This window comes from Macaca fascicularis, chromosome 6 (assembly GCF_037993035.2).
Source record: "Macaca fascicularis isolate 582-1 chromosome 6, T2T-MFA8v1.1".
Taxonomy (NCBI): Eukaryota; Metazoa; Chordata; class Mammalia; order Primates; family Cercopithecidae; genus Macaca; species Macaca fascicularis.
The window spans coordinates 70,388,613-70,408,875 of record NC_088380.1 but is presented as its reverse complement, the minus strand read 5'-3'; the positions used below and the strand labels follow the sequence as shown (position 1 = coordinate 70,408,875).

Below are 20,263 nucleotides of genomic sequence, written 5' to 3'. Positions count from 1 at the left end.
CATTGCTAAGTGGAAGAGGAAATTATTCCCATAGCTACTGTTTTATTTCCTTAGTTCCTCATAACTTTTTTGGGACATGTTTGCAGTAGTTAGTCTAAAATTATCATAACTCCAAAAAAAAAAAAAAAAAAAGAGAGCGACAGCTATTAAAAGGATAGCTAAAGTGACAATTTTAATGTCAGACCAAATAGATTTCAAAGCAAAGAATACTGGCAATAAAGAGGTTTTTTCCTAATTATAAAAGGGTCATTTGGTCAAGAGAACATAAAAATTCTAAGTGTGGGCCTGGCATGGTGGCTCATGCCTGTAATCCCAGCACTTTGGGAGGCCGAGGTAGGCGGATCACCTGAGGTCAAGAGTTCGAGACCAGCCTGGTCAACATGGCGAAACCCCGTCTCTACTAAAAATACAAAAAATTAGCCGGGCATGGTGGCATGTGCCTGTAATCCCAGCTACTTAGGAGGCTCAGGCAGGAGAATCACTTGAGCCGGGGAGGCAGAGGTTGCAGTGAGCCGAGGTCATGCCACTGCATTCCAGTCTGAGCAACAGTGTGAGATTCCATCTCAAAAAAAAAAATATATATATATATATATTTTATATTTTATATTTTATATAAAAAATATATATATATATATTCTGACTGTTTATGCACCTAATAACAAATATCTGAAACAAATCCTGGTATAACCGTAAATAAAAATTCTTATGGATAGACAAATTTGCAATTATAGCCATAGATCTCAACACCTTTCTCATTGACTAATGGCACAAGTAGACAGTAAATCTGTGAGGACATGGAAGACTTGAGTAACACTATCGACCAACTTGACCCATTTAACATTTATGCAACACCTCACCCAACAACAGCAAAATACACTTTTTTGTTGTTGTTTTTGTTTGTTTTGTTTTGTTTTTAAGTGCACCTATCAAGATAGACCTGATACTGGGCCATAGCAGAAAGCTACTTAGAAAATTCCCAAGTGTTTATAATTTAACATAATTGCAAATAGTCTATTGGGTCAACAAAAAAAAAAGAGCAAAAGAGAATTAGAAGGTAATTTTAACTGAATGAAAATAAAAACACATTTGTGGTATGCCTCCAAAGAAGTACTTAGAGACAAGCTTATACCTGTATTAGAAAAAAAGAAGAAATGTCTCAAATCTATGACTTCAACTTCCACCTTAACAAACGAGAAAAAAGAACAAATTAAACCCACAGTAAGCAGAAGAAAGGAAATAATGAAGATCAGATGTAAATAAATGAAATGGAAAACAAAACTACAGAAAATCAACAAAACCAAAAACTGGTTATTTGAGAAGGTCCATAAACTGAAAAATCACTATCCAAACTAATGAGATTTTAAAAAGAGAAAAGGCATATATAACTGATAACCAGAAATGAGAGAATTGATAACACTACAGATCATATGGATATAAAAGGGAGAAGAGAATATTTTAAAGAACTTTATGCCAATAAATTGGATAACTTAGATAAAATGGACAAATTACTTGAAAGATACAAACCAGCAAAAGTTTGAAGAAGAAATCTAAAGTATGAAGAGTACCCCTGCATCTCTTAAGTTAAATGTTTAGTTTAAAAACTTCAGGCCGGGCGCGGTGGCTCACGCCTGTAATCCCAGCACTTTGGGAGGCTGAGACGGGTGCATCACGAGGTCAGGAGATCGAGACCATCCTGGCTAACACGGTGAAACCCCGTCTCTACTAAAACAATACAAAAAACTAGCCGGGCAAAGTGGCGGGCGCCTGTAGTCCGGAGCTACTCGGGAGGCTGAGGCAGGAGAATGGCATAAACCCAGGAGGCGGAGCTTGCAGTGAGCCAAGATCCGACCACTGCACCCCAGCCTAGGCGACAGAGTGAGACTCCGTCTCAAAAATAAATAAATAAAAATAAAAACTTCAACAAACTTCATGCCCAGTGGCTTCTCTTACAAGAAAAAACATTTAAAGGAGAAATAATAGAATTTGTACACAAAATCTTTTTAAAAATTGAAGGGAGGAGAGTATTTCTCAACTCAATTTATGAGACCAGCATTACCCTGATAACAAAACCAGATGAAGATATTACAAGAAAAGAAAGTTAGAGACTTATTAATACAGATGCAAAAATTCTTAAGAGAATTTTAGCAAATTGAATCTAGCAGTATATAAAAAGTATATCATGACTAAGTTGGTTTTATTTCAGGAATACATTTGTTTTATATTCAGAAGTCAGTGTAATTCATGATATTTAAGAGACTAAAAACAACCTATATTATTGTCACAATATTTTAAGAAAAATTATTCAGCAAGTCCATCATATACTTCTGATAAAAAATTCTGAGCCAATTAGAAATAGAAGAGAACTTCATTAACTTCATACAAAATCTATAAAAAACCAAAATGTTACATCATACTTAATCATAAAAGACTGAAGTCTTTCCATAACATAAGAAACAAGGCAAATATGTCCACTCATACCACTTCTACTCAACATTCTGCTGGAGATTCTAGCCACTGCAATATGGTATGAAAAATAAATCAAAAGTATCCAGATTTCAGGGAAGAGTTTAAAACTGTCTTTTTTTGCAGATGAATGATCATCTATGTAGAAGTATCTACTAAATCTATCAAAAAAGCTTCTAGAATTAATAACTGAGTTTAGCAAAGTTGCAAGACACAAGATCAGTTAGCAGAAATCAGTTATATTTTTGTACACTGGCAGTGAACAATCAGAAGTTAAAATTTTACAGGTATCTTTTACAATAGCATAAAAAATGAAATACTAAGAATGTGAATCTGACAAAAGATATGCAAGACTGAAATATATTTTACAAAATATTGTTGAGGGAAGTTAAAGAAAGAAATAAAGATATGCTATATTCATTGAGTGGAAGTTTCAATTTTAAAATAAATGTCACTTCTCCCCAGGCAGATCTATAAATTCAAAGCAATCACAATCAAAATTCCAGCAGGCCATTTGAGAAACTGACAAGCCAAGCAAGACCTTATCTCTAAAAATAAAAATAAAAAAAATTGACAAGCCGATTGGAAATGTAAAGAACCTAGAAAAGCCAAAACACTTTCAAAAGGATTAGTAAAATTGAAAAACTAACACAACCTAATTTCAAGATTTTTTGTAAAGCCACAGGCAATCATGAAAGTGTAGTATCGATGTAAAGATAGATCAGTGGAACAGAATAGACCCATACATATGTGATAATTGATTTTTTAATCGAAATTTTTATTTTGAGAATATTGTAGATTAACATGTAACTGTAAGAAATCACACAGAGACCCCTTTTGTCCCTTCCCTGGTTTCCCTCAATGGTAACGTCTTCGAAAACTCAGTTTCAACGCAGGATAATGTCTTTAATACAGTCTACACAGAACATTTCCATCACCACCACGACCATTCATACTGTCTTTTGATAGCTATATCCACTTCTCTCTTGCCCTCACCACCTTCCTAAGCCCTTTAAACCAAAACTTTGCTCTCTGTTTTTATAATATTGTCATTTCAATAATGTTTTGTAAATAGAATCTTACAGCATATAATCCTTTCTGATGGGCTTTTTTCACTAATTATAATTCTCTACAGACTGAGGTTGTTGCATGTATCAATAGTTTGTTATTTTTTATTTCTGAATAGTAGTGTGTGTTATGGATATACTATAGTTTGTTTAAGTATTTATCCACTGGATTGTCAGTTTGGGGTTATTATTAATAAAACTGCTATAAACAAGATTTGGGTGAACATAACTCTTTATTTCTATGAGACATATGCCCCAGAGTAAAATTGCTGGGTTGTTATGGTAGTTGTATGTTTTGTTTCCTAATAAACTGTCAAACTCTACAGTGGCTGCACCATTTTACGTCCCTACGAAAAACATATGAGTGACCAGCATTTGGCTTTGTCACCAGCATTTTTGTGCTTAGCATTCTAACACATGTGTAGTTATAGCCCATTGTGGTTTTATTTACATTTTCCTAATGCCTAATAATGTTATGCATCTTTTCATTACTGTTGAATGTTGAGTTCTGAACATATATAGATATATCTGTGTGTGTGTATATATATATGTGGGTACATGTGTGTATTTTGTATGTTCTTTATACATGTTGATATTCTTTATACCATTCTAGACACTAGTACTTTCTCAGATACCTGTTTTGAAAGCATTTACTCCTAGTATGGCATTTGTCTTTTTTATCCTCTAACCAGGTCTTTCACAAAGCAGTAGTTTTTAATTTTGATGAAGTCTAGTTTATCAATTTTTCCTTTTAGAGACTATACTTTTGGTGTCAAATATAAGAACTCTTTGCCTATGCATAGATCTGAAAAATGCTCATATATTTTTTTCTAAAAGTTTTGTGGTTTTAATTTTACATTTAAGTCCATGATAAATTTTGAGTTGATTTTTATGTAAGCAGTGAGGCTTGATTTTGCCTATGGTTGTTCAGTTGTTCCAACACTATTTCTTAAAAAGGCTGTCTTTCCTGCATTAAATTGCTTTGCTTTTTTTTCCTCCCGCCAAAAAAAATCGGTTGGTTCTATTTGTGTGTGCTTGTTTCTGGATTCTCTGTGCTGTTTTGTTGATCGATGTGTCTTTGCCTCTGCTAATACCACATAAGCTTTATTAATATAGCTAAAAATTAGTCTTGAATGAGGATACTAATTCTTCCCACTTTATTCTTCATCAGAATTGTTCAAGCTATTTTAGTTCCTTTTCATGTCCATAAAAATTTTAAACTCATGTCTATATTTACAGAAAGCTTTGCTAGGATTTTGAATAGGAATTGCATTAAATGTGTATATCAGTTTGGGGAGAATGGACGTCATTACTTCGTTGAGTCTTCTGATCCATGAACATGATGTGTCTCTTTGTTTATTTAAAACTTCTTGGATTTCTTTAATCAGCACTGTGTAGTTTTCAGCATATAAGGCCTATACACTTTTTATATACTTTTTTTGGAAAATTATAAATGATACTGTATCTTTAATTGTGTTCTCTGCATGTTCGTTGCTAATAAAAATGAATTGATTTTTGTTTATTTTTTCTTCTTGCTGAACTCACTAATTCTAGATTTTTTTAGACTCCTTGGGAATATCAGTGTAAATTGTCATGTCATTTGCAAATAGGAACCTGAGCTGATAGAGTGTTTTGTCATTTCCAAGTATTTCATGTAATTGAAATAGGTGAGCTTCAAAAATCATATTATTCATTCTGCTTAAATAGTATAGAATCTCTCCCAGCATTTCATCACTTGCATTGTTTTAGTACTTCTGTCATAATGGAGAGAAGTTTTTCAGAACAAATGGCATTGATCAGTTTTCTAAAAAGCTGTTGGCGTAACTGACAAAATCCTGGATACTAGAAATAGAGATAAGTAACCTATAGTACTTATTTGTACAATTTCTGAGTCTCCAGATGTACATTGTCATTGGATGTGATTTTTTTAAAAATGCCTTATTTCCCCCATCCTGTTTTTCTTCACTTTGCCTTTAATTATTTTTTCCAACTTAGTATGCCAACCATTGACACCTTAGCTGATAGCACTCAGGAAAGAGGTGGCCAGCGCCACCTCCAGAAAGGAAGAGACATAACTGAGAGCTGGAAGACATTAAAAATAGTTCTTGGAATTTCAAGACTGCTTTCCTCCGTAATACATTTTATCTTTGGTCTGGCCATTTTTTTTTTCCTTTTCTTAATTACATTTTTAGTTCTCTAAACTACATACTTCCCACTGATTGTCTTTAATAACTCACATTTTTTATATCTTCAGGACATCATCAACGTATTGTCTTAGCAAAATGCCCTTTTGAGACTCCTGTCATTTGGCTTTCCTGCTTCTTCCCATTTTTATTGTCTTCATATATCTACTGTAGGCTATTCCTCACAATTATTTGAAGACTCCTTTCTTTTTTTTTTTTTTTTTTTTGAGACAAGGTCCCATTCTGTTGTCTAGGCTGGAGTGTAGTAACGCAATCGTGGCTTCGTGAATCACTGCAGCCTCAAACTCCTGGGCCCAAGCAATCCTCCGCCTCAGCCTCCAGTGTAGCTGAGACTACAGGCATATGCCACCATGCCTGCTAATTTTTTTTTCTTTTATAAAGACATGGTGTCACTATGTTGACCAGGCTGGTTTCTAACTCTGGGTCTCACGCGATCCTCCACCCTCAAACTCTCAATTGTCTTATTTTTTCATCTCAAGTCCTCTCATTGTTCTTAGAGACTTTCTTAAATGACCTGTGAATGACCTGCCAACACCCTAGCTCATCTTCTGGACCTTATCATTGAAAATGATCTTTTCTGTCTCTTCACCTCAGCCACACATTTCCATGATTGCACCCTGGACCTTGTTCTCAACCTCCAAAATTAATGTCATACACTCTACGCTTTTTACCCCAAGTTCTTATCTTTCCAGTTTATTTAATGTAAAGACCCTCAGGCTATTGACCCACCACTTTCATTCAGTTAGTCTTCCCCTTATCTAGCTTAGATTCCATCATACATTATCATAATTATTCTTTTGCAAATATCAGTAACTGCCTTACTCATTTCTTTATCTTTTACCCTTATCTAGCAAGACCCCAAATATGGATGAACCTCTCTTTGCCTTCTCCATGCTGATCCCCTTACAGCAGTGCAAAGGTAAAGAGGCAGACTCGTGTTTTTATAAATTCATGATCCCTAATCTCAGCTTGCATTTATTTTTGCAAGTTCACTCCCCATACTTATTTTGTACCTTTCCCCCAGTCTTCAGACTTCCCACTTCTCCCTTCCGCCTTCAGCTAATGACTCCCTCTTTCATTGACAAAATAGAAGACACCAGATGAGAGCATCTTAGCTTCCAATTACTTAATCCACAAATTAGCATATATATCCATCTTTCTTTTCTTTCCTTCAGTTAAAATGGAAGGACTGTCCCTCCTTTCAAAGGCATGTCCTACCATAATTACTATGAATCTTTTTCTTCAAGAATTTAATTTCTTCAGTTATCCCCTCTCTACATCATCATTTCAATCAGCATCAATTTTTTTCTTGTTTTTCCCCCCTTCTTCCCTAGATCCTTTGCATCCCTCTAGCTAACATCCCATTTCTCTGCCGCTTTCTAGCTAAACTTCTCAGAAAAGTTATCTATTCTTACTTTCTCTACCTTTTTATTTCCATTTGTTTTTCAGTCCACTTGTCAAGGACTTTAATTACTTTTTGCCAAATCTATTTGACATTTTTCTATCCACATTCTACTTGGCCTTTAGGTACTATCTGATAGGTGGCCCCTCTCTTCTTTAACGTTCCTACTTCTTGGTTCTGGTATTCTTCCAACCCTGTGGCCCTTCTTTGTCAATCTTTTTGATAGCTCTTCTTCCTGCTCTTCTCAGCCCATAAATGTTGGAGTTCCTCAAGATGCAGATGATCTTCCTGGGCTTTACTCCCTGTATTTTTTTCTCATCATTCTCTAACTAAATAATTTTATTTATTCCCCATAGTTTTAAATACTATCTGTAAGCTGATCAGTGTGTGTGTCCAGACTAATCTCTAAACTTCAGAATCACATACCAAACTGCCGACTTCAGTTACCTACTTGGATGTCAAACAAGTCTTTTAGATCTCATATGTCTACAATTGAAGTCTCCGCTCCCCACCCACAATTGTCCTCCAGTCTCCTACCCACTTCCCACCAATCCACATTTTAATCAGTGGCACTGCTAAAATCCTGGTGGTCATCCTTGATTCCTTTCGTTCCATCGTCCTTCTCACACACATACCACCACCTCCACTGCCTTTATTCAGGGCACCACTATCTCTGGCCTGCATTACTCCAGTTACTTTATTATTCCCCTGCCTCTTCCCTTTAGCCCTTTCCAATTCATTTAACATGTTAAGACTGCCGATCACACAGTCCATCTCACTTAGAATGTAAAATCCTTACTGCTGCCTTCATGGTCTTGAATAAGCAAGTTCCTGCTTACCTCTCTGGCCTCTCATTTCAAGGTACTCTACATGTATATATGATTTATTGTTCATCTGTTCTCATTCATGTTCATTCTTATTCATAGTTGCCCCTCCCCTTCTATCTGCAACAACCTCTTGTTAGTTTCTAGAATGCACCAAACTCTTTTTGTCTTGGAGCTTTGGCACCGATTTCCTCTTCCTGACATGCACTATCCTTGCTCTTCACTTAGAATGCTATCTTTGCCTGTTCATTTTCTTTCTCACCACTTAACTATAAGTTACCTGTGGGCAAGGATCATGCACAGCAAAGACCCAGTACATAGCACAGTGCCTGACACATAAGCATTTAGTAAATATTTGTTGAATAAAGTGTGGTCAATAAAAATCTCCTAGGATTTTATGAGACAAACTGATCTCTATTCTCTACCTTGCCAAATAACCCCAAGTCTTCCTGGCTACTAAAAGGAGATCCTAACAGCAAAACTTTAATTCTCTTATTTATACATTTTTTCTGAAACCTATAAAGACTCTACCTTGAACGTACATTGCTTTTATAATTAGAAAATATATAGATTTGGAATATATACATATATATACACAGATATTTTAAAATGTTTACAGCCAGGCGTGGTAGCTCAAGCCTGTAATCCCAGCACTTTGGGAGGCCAAGGCGGGTGGATCATGAGGTCAGGAGATCAAGACCATCCTGGCTAATATGGTGAAAACCCTGTCTCTACTAAAAATACATAAAATTAGCTGGGCCTGGTGGTGGTTGCCTGTAGTCCCAGCTACTCAGGAGGCTGAGGCAGGAGAATGGCATGAACCCGGGAGTTGGAACTTGCAGTGAGCTGAGGTCATGCCACTGCACTCCAGCCTGGGTGACAGAGCCAGATTCTGTCTCAAAAAAAAAAAAAAAAAGAATAGCTCCAAACTCTTAGTTTTTTATAGTCTTTTTTCTTTAGAGAGCTCTTTTGGGAAATAATCTTTCTTGTAGAAAAGCTATTTCTTGAATTTTACTTTAATACTCTTTTATTAAAGTAAAATTGAATATATTGCTGTTTTTTGTTTTTGTTTTGTTTTGTTTTGTTTTTTTGAGACTAAGTCTCACCCTGTTGCCCAAGTTGGACTGCAGTGGCTTAGTCTCGGCTGACTGCAACCTCTGCCTCCCGGGTTCAAGCAATTCTCCTGCCTTAGCCTCCTGAGTAGCTGGGATTATAGGCTCCTGCCACCACACCTGGCTAATTTTTTATATTTTTAGTAGAAGTGGGGTTCATCATGTTGTCCAGCCTAATCTTGAACTTCTGACCTCGTGATCCGCCCACCTCGCCTCCCAAAGTGCTGGGATTACAGGCGTGAGCCACTGCGCCCGGCCTGTTCTTTCTTTAAATAAACGTAAACAAGCTCTGTCACCCAGAAATACTTCTTATATGTAAAAGATTTCTATTGCTTATTGTTTCTAACAATGAAAGTAGAAATTGATAAATTATGGCTCATGGGAACACTATTCTGTGTTTAATAATGATATTGATATATGTTTAATGACAAAGGTAAATATCTGCTATGTTAAGTGAAAAAAATAAGCTGCAAAATATATATGACAGTACGTTTTTCAAAGGCAAAAAAATACTTGGAACTTACGTGCAACTATGTGTGTATGAGTAAATGTGTGTGTATGAGTAAATGTGTGTGTATGAGTAAATGTGTGTGTGTTTGGTTTTGTAAAAAGAATGCCTAGAAGAATAGACACCGAATAGTGTATTTAAAAAACAAGTTAGAGAATAATATGTATTGCATGATCCTAATTTTGTTGCAGAAGAAAATTTTAAAACTGTGCACTGTTGTACTGTTCTGCTTTTTGAGGCCCAAATGGTGCCCATCAAACCACTGGCATTGACGTCCTATGGGAATTAGAGGTGGGGTACTTGCATTTTTTTGCTTGATGGACTTAGTATTTGAAATGTTTATAAAAAGCATTTAATACTTTTATGAGTTTTTTAATGGATAAAGATAATTAAGAAAGGGGAAAATTATTACAAGAGAAGTACAATATCCTAACCAGTGAAATTCACCAACAGCTAAAATTTTAACGTATTTACATGCCATATTAATATATAGACTCATGATGACTGGATTTTTTTCTTCTCACCTCCCAGGAATAAATGAAGAAGAGGAAAAGAAAAAAGAAAAAAGCAAAGAAAAAATCAAATTGAAAAAAAAAAGGAAAAGGTATTTTTTAACAGCATTTTAAAAAACAAAGCAGGCCTATGAGTCTAGGATGGATTATAAAATTTTATTTTTTACGTATAATACAGTTAATTTAATATTTTTTCTTCAACAACTAAGCTTTTCATTGAGCTTAAGTTTAAACTCTTTATATTTTGTCTTCATATACATGAAGTTGACAAAAATATTTGTATTCTTGTAATATTACCATGGCTAATAAATTAACTTATTAATAGAATTTAATAGAACTTGTCATGCTGTCCAGGTGCGATGGCTCATGCCTATAATCCCAGCACTTTGAGAGGTAAAGGCAGGAGAATGGCTTGAGCCCAGGAGTTTGAGACAGGCTTGGGCAACATAGTGAGACCTCATCTCTGCAAAAGGAAAAAAAAATATCCAAGTGTGGTGGCATGTACCTGTGTTCCCAGCTACATGGAAGGCCGAGGTGGAAGGATTGCTTGAGCCCAGGAGATGTGATCACACCGCTAAACTCCAGCCTGGGCAACACAGCAAGACCCTGTCTGCCGCCCGCACCCCACGACAAAAAAAAAAATATATTTTTTATGTGTATTATATATATATATATTATATATATATAAAATTATATATATGCACGTATGCACCTACATACACACACATTTGTATTTATATTTACATATATTTAGCATGACAAGTTCATATATATATATATATATATATGTATGTATGTATATGAATGATGGCTGATGAGGGTTGTGAAAGACCTGAAGGAATCACTGGCATCATAACTTCCTTCCAGTCTTCAGCCACCTGTGCATTTTTACTATTAACTCTTTTAAAAACTAACTGGTTAAAGAAATTATTGAAAGTAGTAAGTGGCCATTTCTCTTGTTAATCAGTGCAGTTTCATTCATACTAGCATAAATTTGCACATACAGGCATTTTTTAAAAGCAATTAACCATAATTCTAGTTTAGACCCAGTTCTCATACAGAATAGGTTCTAGAAACCAGGGGCTGCCACTTCGTAGTTTTTATAGAGCATTTAATACATGTATTTGAATATTTCAGGTGTCTTATAAATTGGAAAAGTAGCTCACTTTCAAGTGTTAGGAGTTAACTAATAATCTTTAATATAAAAACAAATAGGAATGTAGAGCTCAGAGTTTTCTGTTCATGTATTATTAACTCATGTGTTGCAGCACAGCAAGATGGATTGCTTATAGGAAATGAGATTATCTAATAGTCTTCCAAATTCTAATACAAATAGTTCCCAATTTTTGTGGTTCGATATGATCTTTCAACTTTATGATAGTGCAGTAGAAATGTACTTCAGGTACCCATAGAGCCATTCTATTTTTCACTTTCAGGACAGTATTCAATAAATTACATGAGATATTCAACACTTTATTATAAAAATAGGCTTTGTGTTAGATGATTTTGCCCAACTAGAGGCTAATGTAAGTGTTCTGAGAATGTTTAAGGGCGGCCAGGTTAAGCTATGATGTTCAGTAGGGTAGGTGTATTTTGTGTATTTTCAGCTGCAGATAGATTTATCAGGGCGTAACCCCGTCGTAAGTTGACGTACATCTGTATATTTCTTTTCTTTTTCTTTTTTTTTTTGAAACGGAGTCTTGCTCTGTTGCCCAGGCTGGAGTCCAGTGGTGCGATCTCAGCTCACTGCAAGCTCCGCCTCCCGGGTTCATGCCGTTCTTCTGCCTCAGCCTCCCAAATAGCTGGGACCACCGGCACCCGCCACCATGCTCGGCTAATTTTTTTGTATTTTTAGTAGAGACAAGGTTTCACCGTGTTAGCCAGGATGGTCTCAATCTCCTGACCTTGTGATCCACCTGCCTTGGCCTCCCAAATATTTCTTTTATGGTAACAGATTATTTATTTGGGCCTGTTTACCTTGAGCATCACAAACCTGAAATTAAACTAACTTTTCTGTGCACATTTAGCAGAGATAGTGCCACCTGAACGTGTTGCTATGCCACAGCCTAAAATTTTATCTTAAAATTGAGACTTCAGGCTAGGCACGGTGGCTCACTCCTGTAATCCCAGCACTTTGGGAGGCCAAGGCGGGTCGATCACCTGAGGTCTGGAGTTTGAGACCAGCCTGGCCAACACAGTGAAACCCCATCTCTACTAAAAATACAAAAATAAAAAAAAATAGCTAGGCATGGTGGTGTTGGTGCCTGTAATCCCAGCTACTTGGGAGGCTGAGCCAGAAGGATAGCTTGAACTCGGGGGCGTGGAGGCTGCAGTGAGCTGAGATCACGCTATTACACTCCAGCCTGTGCAACAAGAGTGAAACTCTGTCTCAAAAAAAAAAAAAAAAAAAAACTTTGGGACCAAAAAGCTAAAGAAAAAAGTGCAGGCAGGGAAGAAGCTTTAGTCAGAATCCAGAGGTCAAGTCAAGCAGGGTCTTTAAAACAGGAAAGTAGACAAGATTCGAGAATAACAGAACTGAAGAGGCAAGGGAGCAGGAGAATACGTGAGAAAATAAGCTTTAACAGATGGTCGGAAGTCTGAGTAAGCAGACAAACTAGGAGGAGAAAGGAACACAACATTACAAAAATAAGGGAAAACTCGGAGTCACTAAAGGAGGAAGGCAGTCAAGGAATTCACACACTATACAGACACAAGATAGCCTTGGACCCCTGTAGTCTCCTGAATTTACATTGGCACCTCCTTTATGTCCGTCTCAGGTTTTCTTAGTTTGAGTTTTAACTCCTAATATTTAGATCACTAAACTAACTCTTCAGGTACCTTTTTTTACATTTTAAATTCACTCAGTTTCTGTCTTGTCACTCATATTTTGAGTTTGAGTATAGGTAGAATGTTGCACATCTCTTTACGTAAGATCTTGAAAGACAGTGTTTTCTGTTCTTTTTCTTTTTCTTTTCCTTTTTTTTTAATATTAGAGGAAGGAATCCAACCAATTTTTCCAATTTAGTATTAAAGCAATATTTTTCAAACGCATAATGATAACCCATCCTTTTTCATTTATATCTAGCATAAAAGCATCCTTTGTAACTAATGAAAATTATTTTGTAATGCAAGTATTCATTACTCTCCATCTAGACGGACCCAGTACTTGAAAAATCAGCAGAATTTTATTTTGCTAACTTTCAGCTTTAATTCATTCCTATGAACGCAAAATTATAGCCCTTTAAAATAGAGAATTGCAACTTTTGAGGCAGTTTTAAGAAAATATGCTAAGTTATTATATACACAAGTGAATATAATAAGGCTTGGTGAATGCCCCTTTGTTTGCATTTTAGGATTTTGAATGGTATAACTGCATGAAAAACCAAAAGTCACAGAAAAATAATTTCATCCTTACTGAATTTAAAACTCATTACTAAAATTGAGTGGAATAGAGATACTAGTTTTGTTAATTTCTGTGACCAAGCAGCACAAATTCTAAATTCAGCGTTTTAAGGGAATGCAAATATATGAAGCACATTTTAAGTTTATGTTTATACTCACTACCTTACTTCAAGAAGAATTTAAGGCAGTTCAAATCCCGCTTAAATTTATCTATCAGTCATAAATGCAATTCTCAGTCAGTGTGTATTATTATCCATAGGTCTTACTCATCCAGTTCCACTGAAGAGGACACTTCAAAACAAAAGAAACAAAAGTATCAGAAGAAAGAAAAGAAAAAAGAAAAAAAGAGCAAATCAAAAAAAGGGAAACATCACAAAAAGGAAAAAAAGAAGAGAAAAAAGGAAAAGCAGTCTTCTACACCTAATTCTGAATTCTCCAGAAAGTAACTGAGACTTTGGCTTAAGCCATTAAATTTAAAAATTTGTTTTTAAAAAGTGTTTGCCCTTCCTTGGAATTTGCTATATATTGTGCTTTGCAATAAATCACAGCCTTTTCCCCATAGACATTTTTCGTATGTGGGACCATTATCCCTCTGGCAATATATTTTTAATGTGCTATAGCTGCAAAGTAATAAATCAGTCTTGTTACTTGATCACCATGCCCCAAGTATAGCTATTTGTGTATACTAAACACATCGTTTTTGGTATTTGTGTCTCTGTGTGTTTGGCTAGTGTTATTACTTCATTAGTTGATTGTAAAATGGCTTTACCGCAGTCAACACGGGTCATCTACGTAGCAGCTAATGAGTATTGCTGATTCAGGTGTCCACCTTCCAATCATGAAGCTAGTAAGGGGTAATGTTTTGCTCTTGACACAGAAAAATTTAATAGCTTTATATACTAAAATAGAATATCTTTTAAAGATAGTGAAATTCTTCTTTTTTTTCTAAATCTCTAGGGATTTTTTTTCAATGTCATAGAAGGTGCAGCTGCTTAATGGTCTTGACTAGGACTTTTTAAATGAATGGTGTCTGCAGGAAGATGATCATGAAAATATCTCTAACGAAGTTTCACTGTTCTACGAAATGCAGAATTTCTAGTACCTGCCTCCTTTGTTTTTGTAATAATTGAAATATTTCTTTCTTATATAAAGAGATTAGTTCAGCCTGTTAGTAAGTCTGCAGAGATGATGCTGAGTTGGTCAGGATTTTTAGGATAGACTCCTGGGTTGTTTTACAAATGTGCCATATTGGCATGTCTTACAGTGATACCTCAAACACAGAAATTTTTATTTGGGAAGATAGCTAAATCTTTATTAGAACTGATTTTTATTGTATTCAGTATGTAAATTTTGTGAAGCTTGTTTCTATGAGTAATGTGGAAAATTTTATAAATGTGAGCATATATATTTATTTTGTCAGACATAATTTGTAGTTTTAAAGCAAATTTCACACTGAACTTATGTTTTCATAAATGAGCAGTTTGGGGTGTTTCTCTCTTTTCCTTTTGTGGCAACCTCAAGAGCAGTGTCAAAAAAAGAATTAAGAATTTTATTCTGTACTTTTTAAAATTTAAGAGCCAGGGAGTTGCATCATGAAAGCCTTTATATAATAATGGAAATTTTATATGGGTAAGCATTTTCAAATACATATTAGTAGATATGTTTTTTAAATTTCTATTTTCACATTGATCAGTGTTACTTTGCTTAATACTTAGGTATCCCTTATGCCCAATAAAGTAAATGCTTATGTTGTAGAAGCATCAAACATCAACCAACATCATGGCATAGCACCAAAGATTGCAAATACCTCACTATGGTGCACGTAGAAATTTTCAAATTGATCACCTACAGATATGGCTGCAGGTGAATTCGTGATAATGAAATCAGCTAAGTATACTTAACCTCACAGGCTAGAAAGGTTTACTGATTCTTCTTTCACCCGGCACCCAATGTGGGTACCCTCAGTAAGACTCAGGGAGCCTTATAACTCCTCTTAACATATGCTTACCCATGCTTAAATTCTAAGGAAGCTGTATCCACAGCCCTCTTGTATAATAGCATTGCAGCCATGACAGCTCTCACGCTTTCAGCCTTTCCATAACCTAATTTAGTCGTTTGGGCCTCTCGAAATGCTTTTGTTTAAATAGATCAGTCAGTGACTGGGAGAAAAATACAGAGCCAACAGGTTTTTAGGGTTTTGTTTTGCCTTTGCTGCTAATTTTTTGAAAATACAGTTCTTCAATTATCAAGATTTTAAAAATCGGTTTTTAATATAAAGCTTTTTTAAAAACGAGGCTGACCCAAGTTCGGTGGTGTTTCTCCACTCCTACTGCTTGACTTGACTAGCCTTGAAAAAATAATAGTAAAATGAAATATTAAAAAATGATTAGAAGATGCTGCAAAGGCAATGACCTCATTCCATTGAGTAAGATAGTTAAAAATGATAGTAATTGTAGTGAAATAGTTAATTGAGTTATTTGTAGGTTTTATTACTGTTAATTGTAGAGATTATAAATTAGGTCATTAGGTTTCTGAATGGTGACACAATAATGATTGAGAAGAGCAAAAGTCAATCCTCATTAACTAATGTAATATGCAAATTAAAATATTTTAATGATCAGTAATTTTCCCCCCAGAAATTATCTTGGTATTCCTAAGTAAATTTCCTATAATTTTAGCATAGTTTATGAAATATCTCATTTGAATAAAAATTTATTTTTACTGAAGTAATTTTCTTCTAAAATGATATTATTGAGATTGGATATAAATCTCATGAATACATTTTAGAAGAAAATGAATGAAATTCCCTCCCAGGCAGTATGTACCAGAAGGAAAACTGAATTAGCAGTAAAACAGTCTGTTCATTCTAACTACCTGTATGATCTTGAACAAAGTCACTTAGTTTCCCTGGGCCTTGATGTCTTTCATCTATAAAATGTTGTACCAGATTATCTCTGAAATCACTTCTAGTTTTAATATATATAATTATCAATATTTTAAAATTCAAGCAATATTCATTTTAAAAATTATTATAAACAGCTAGCATTCTATAATAGTAAAGGTTGAATTTATTAATATAACAGTTAAACACGTTCAGCTTCTTCAAGCAGACAATTGATACTTGGTTCATATTCTTACAACCTAATGCATGTCATTTTCACCAGAAGCAGACGGAATTTATATTTAGGTTTGCATCTGGAACTAGATTATCTGGCACTTTATGGCCATTATTTTTGGATTGATGGACCTTCTCCCCATACAATTTCCCCTTTTTTTTTTTTGCATATCATATGTTGGCTGGTGTTTCTCAGAGGTGTCCCTCTTTCTTCATACTTAATATACATCTCCATTTACATCTTTGGTTCTCTGAGGTCAAAACAACAATAAATGAGAAGTAAAACAACTATATGTGTTTGTATTTACAACTCTATCTAAAAGTATATAACCCTAGTTTGCCTTCAGAGTAAACTAGGCTGAAGAGTTGTTAATAATGTTGATTAAAATGCCATTGAATCCTTTCTTCAACAAATATTTATTGAGTACCTAACATGGCAAATGCTGTGCTAAGTACTGGGGATACAGAGATAAGTAAGACACATTTGCCTCCCTGAAGGACTTCACAGTGTAGTTGGTAGAAGAAACACTAGAGCATATTCCGTTATATAATTAGTGCAGTAATTGACATGAGTTTATAGAAACTCAGAGTGGTACCTAACCTAGTCTAGAGAAATTAGAAGAGGCTACCTAGAGAAAGTAGTGACTGAATTGCACTTTGATTAAGGATAAGAATGAAGGTTATGGCAGTTATTGACAGATTGGGTGATGTGAAGAAACACCAGATGTACAACAAGCTGTGTTAGGTGTTTGTCAAGAATTACAAGCAATCTGGTGTTGCTGGTATATCATAGGCGAGGCAGGAAGTGGTAAGAATTGAGACTACCATTTTAAGTTCTTAGGAACAAGAAGAAGGGGTCGTGTGTTCCATGTTTGGGAGCTTGAACTATAATCTGTAAGCAATGAGACATCATTAAAGAGTTTTAAGGGGGGCCAGGCGCAGTGGTTCACACCTGTAATCCCAGCCCTTTGGGAGGCTGAGGTGGGCAGATCAACTGAGGTCAGGAGTTCAAGACTAGCCTGGCCAACTTGGCGAAACCCTGTCTCTACTAAAAATACAAAAATTAGCCGGACGTGGTGACAGGCGCCTGTACTCCCAGCTACTCTGGAATCTGAGGCAGGAGAATTGCTCAAACCCAGCAGGCGGAAGTTGCAGTAAGCCGAGATCACACCACTGTACTTCAGCCTGGGTGACAGAGTGAGACTCTGTCTCAAAAAGAAAAAAGAAAAAAGAAAAACAATAAAAGATTTTAAGGAAGGAAATTACTTTTATTGGGGTTTGGTTTTATCAGTTTCATAATCCGATTAATCCCACCATTTTTAAAAGATGAAATTGCTTTCATTAGAAGGCTATGTAAAATATAATTTGATTATTTTAGGGTCTATTATTAGACTCACATTTCTTTCTACGGTCTCATTATTATTTCCAAAAATTACACAGTAACCTAAATCATCTAAAAACACATAAAGCTGCTGTATTCCTTATTAGACCCATCCCCAGAGTTATATGTACATGTACATACTTTGAGATGTGTTTTGTTCTTAATTGTATTGGCTTAAATTCTATCGCTATTTTAGTATTTGTTAGGTCCAAATCATTTAGAATATTTTTCAGTGTACAAAATGTGCTGTAATTTAATAAGGCCCCTTGCTTTTGAAATTTGGCTTAACCTGTGAAGCACAACTGCTTCAGAGTTACAGAGAGACATACCAATTGGTCCACTGGATGAGCCCTGTGGTTCTACCTCAGGTAACCTAGTTTTAAGCTAGCTCAGCAGGGAGTGCTTTAAGGACTCCAGCTGATCCTAGTGCTGAGACCAAAACTTCCTGGACATTGGGTGCCCAAGAACAGTAGGTTTCTTATGCCAGTGTGAAAATAATCCCAGTTGCGAAGACCAGAGTCTTCTGACCTCAATATCGCCTCCTAACTCCTCTAAAAATAGGTATAGCGGCAGAGAATTGGGGTGCCTCTGCTGCAGCACAACCCATGATGCATCCAGTCATGCCTGGCCCCACTATGCCTTTTGCACAAGTTAGGAGGAGTTGGGGCAGTGAGCATTTTGCTAGCTCTGTCTCTTTCCTGCTTCTTGTGCCATTTATAGTTCTTGCCCTTGAGCAACGAAAGTAGAATAGTACTAGTGCCTTAACTAAATTTTTCTCAACCTAGATTTTCACATGAGACAATATGGTAATATCACTAAATTACTGTATATCAAGATAGCAAATTTTCTGGGATACTTTAAAATCAAAGTTATATCAAAGATCAAGAAGCACCCATAAAAGCTTTATGAACTTTCACAAAATAAGTGAAAATTCTTTGCTTTTATGGCCATGTAAAATGTCATTTTTATAATGGAAGTGTCTTAATTTTCAAACTTAACATATACTTTAAGCAATTTTAATATTTAAACATTGGCAAAATTGTCTTTTTGAATGTGAAGTTCAACTCTGGCAGTAGGATGTTGCAATAGTGATCTGGAACTATGGGGCCAATATAGCCACATGGGGTTATTTAAATTAATCAAATAAATGAAAAATTTTATTTTTTCTGTTGCATTAGCCACATTGTAAGTGCTCAGTAGCCACATGTGACTGGTGGCTACCATTATTAGTGCAGATATAGGAAGAACATTTCCATCATCTCAGAAACTTCTCTCTAGACAGTTCTGGTCTAGGAGATAACAATAGTTCTTGGTAGAAATTTTGACAGGCTAATGACAAAATGTTTGTAACCCTAAGCTTTGCATGCCCAAGAAAAATAAGGCATTCTTTTTTATGTATCAGACCAGAGAAGCTGTATTCAGCACATTTTGAAATGCTAGTTTTTGGCTATGGCCATACCAGTCTAAATGTGCCAGATCTCGTCTGAAATGCTAGTTTTCTGACTACAAAAACTTCACAGGACATAGTAGATAAGCTCAGTAGAGCCACTTAAAATAATTCCCTTTTTTTTCCTGATGAATTCTGTTACAAAACCAGGTCTGTGTTATAATAGAAAACACACGTATGAATTAAAATCTTTAAAAATTATAATTTGCAGAAATTAGTTTTATTTCTAGATTTCTAGGTGGTGTTAATGTGATAGCATTAGGTGGAACCAGAGAACTCATTTGTTTTGTATATTTCATTATACAGATTATTTAGGAAATCTATCAGCAAAAGTTTTTTTGTTATGCTTATCTCTTGAAACAAAATATTTATTGTACAGATTATACATTGTGATTTTTTTGTTACTGAATATATTGTTTGCGCCCAGAAAAATCTAAAAAGACATAGGTTGACTTCTAAGAGACTTAAGAACAAGTCACCTCTAGTTTATAAGACAGTTCCCCCTGATATTTACCTATCTAGTACCATCTCATAAAAATAACTGCCTGTTATTATCAAAAAGTTGAGAAATGGTGGTAATGTGACATAAACTTCTCATTGTTCTTCACTGAGATAGAATTTCTTATCTTGTTATTGATAAATTCTTTAATTTCTCCTGAATAATTAGCATAATCTCATGTGATACAGAAACATCTTAATTAGCAAATAAAAGTAAATTTATACAAAGGAAAACCAATAAAAACCTTAATGTGTGTTTAATAAAGTAACTGATCAAAAATGCAGCTTTGTCTTGCTTTGTGAGTGACGAATTTTTGAAAAGCAATAT

At 35.2% G+C, this 20,263-nt stretch overlaps 1 protein-coding gene across 3 annotated transcripts in view; it reads left to right on the top strand.

The window, feature by feature from the left end:
* SREK1IP1 (SREK1 interacting protein 1) overlaps positions 1–20,215 on the top strand; it is a 50,763-nt gene extending 30,548 nt beyond the window's left edge. For 2 of the 3 annotated variants that reach the window (XM_065546316.1, XM_073993513.1), the window contains 2 exons: positions 10,112–10,184; positions 13,754–14,146. In XM_065546316.1, coding sequence (XP_065402388.1) covers positions 10,112–10,184; positions 13,754–13,940 — 260 coding nt within the window. In that variant the 3' untranslated portion in view covers positions 13,941–14,146. Of the gene's footprint in view, positions 1–10,111; positions 10,185–13,753 lie in introns of all 3 variants that reach the window. The other variant, XM_005557004.5, reaches the window with a different exon arrangement.
* Positions 20,216–20,263: the final 48 nt, after the last annotated feature.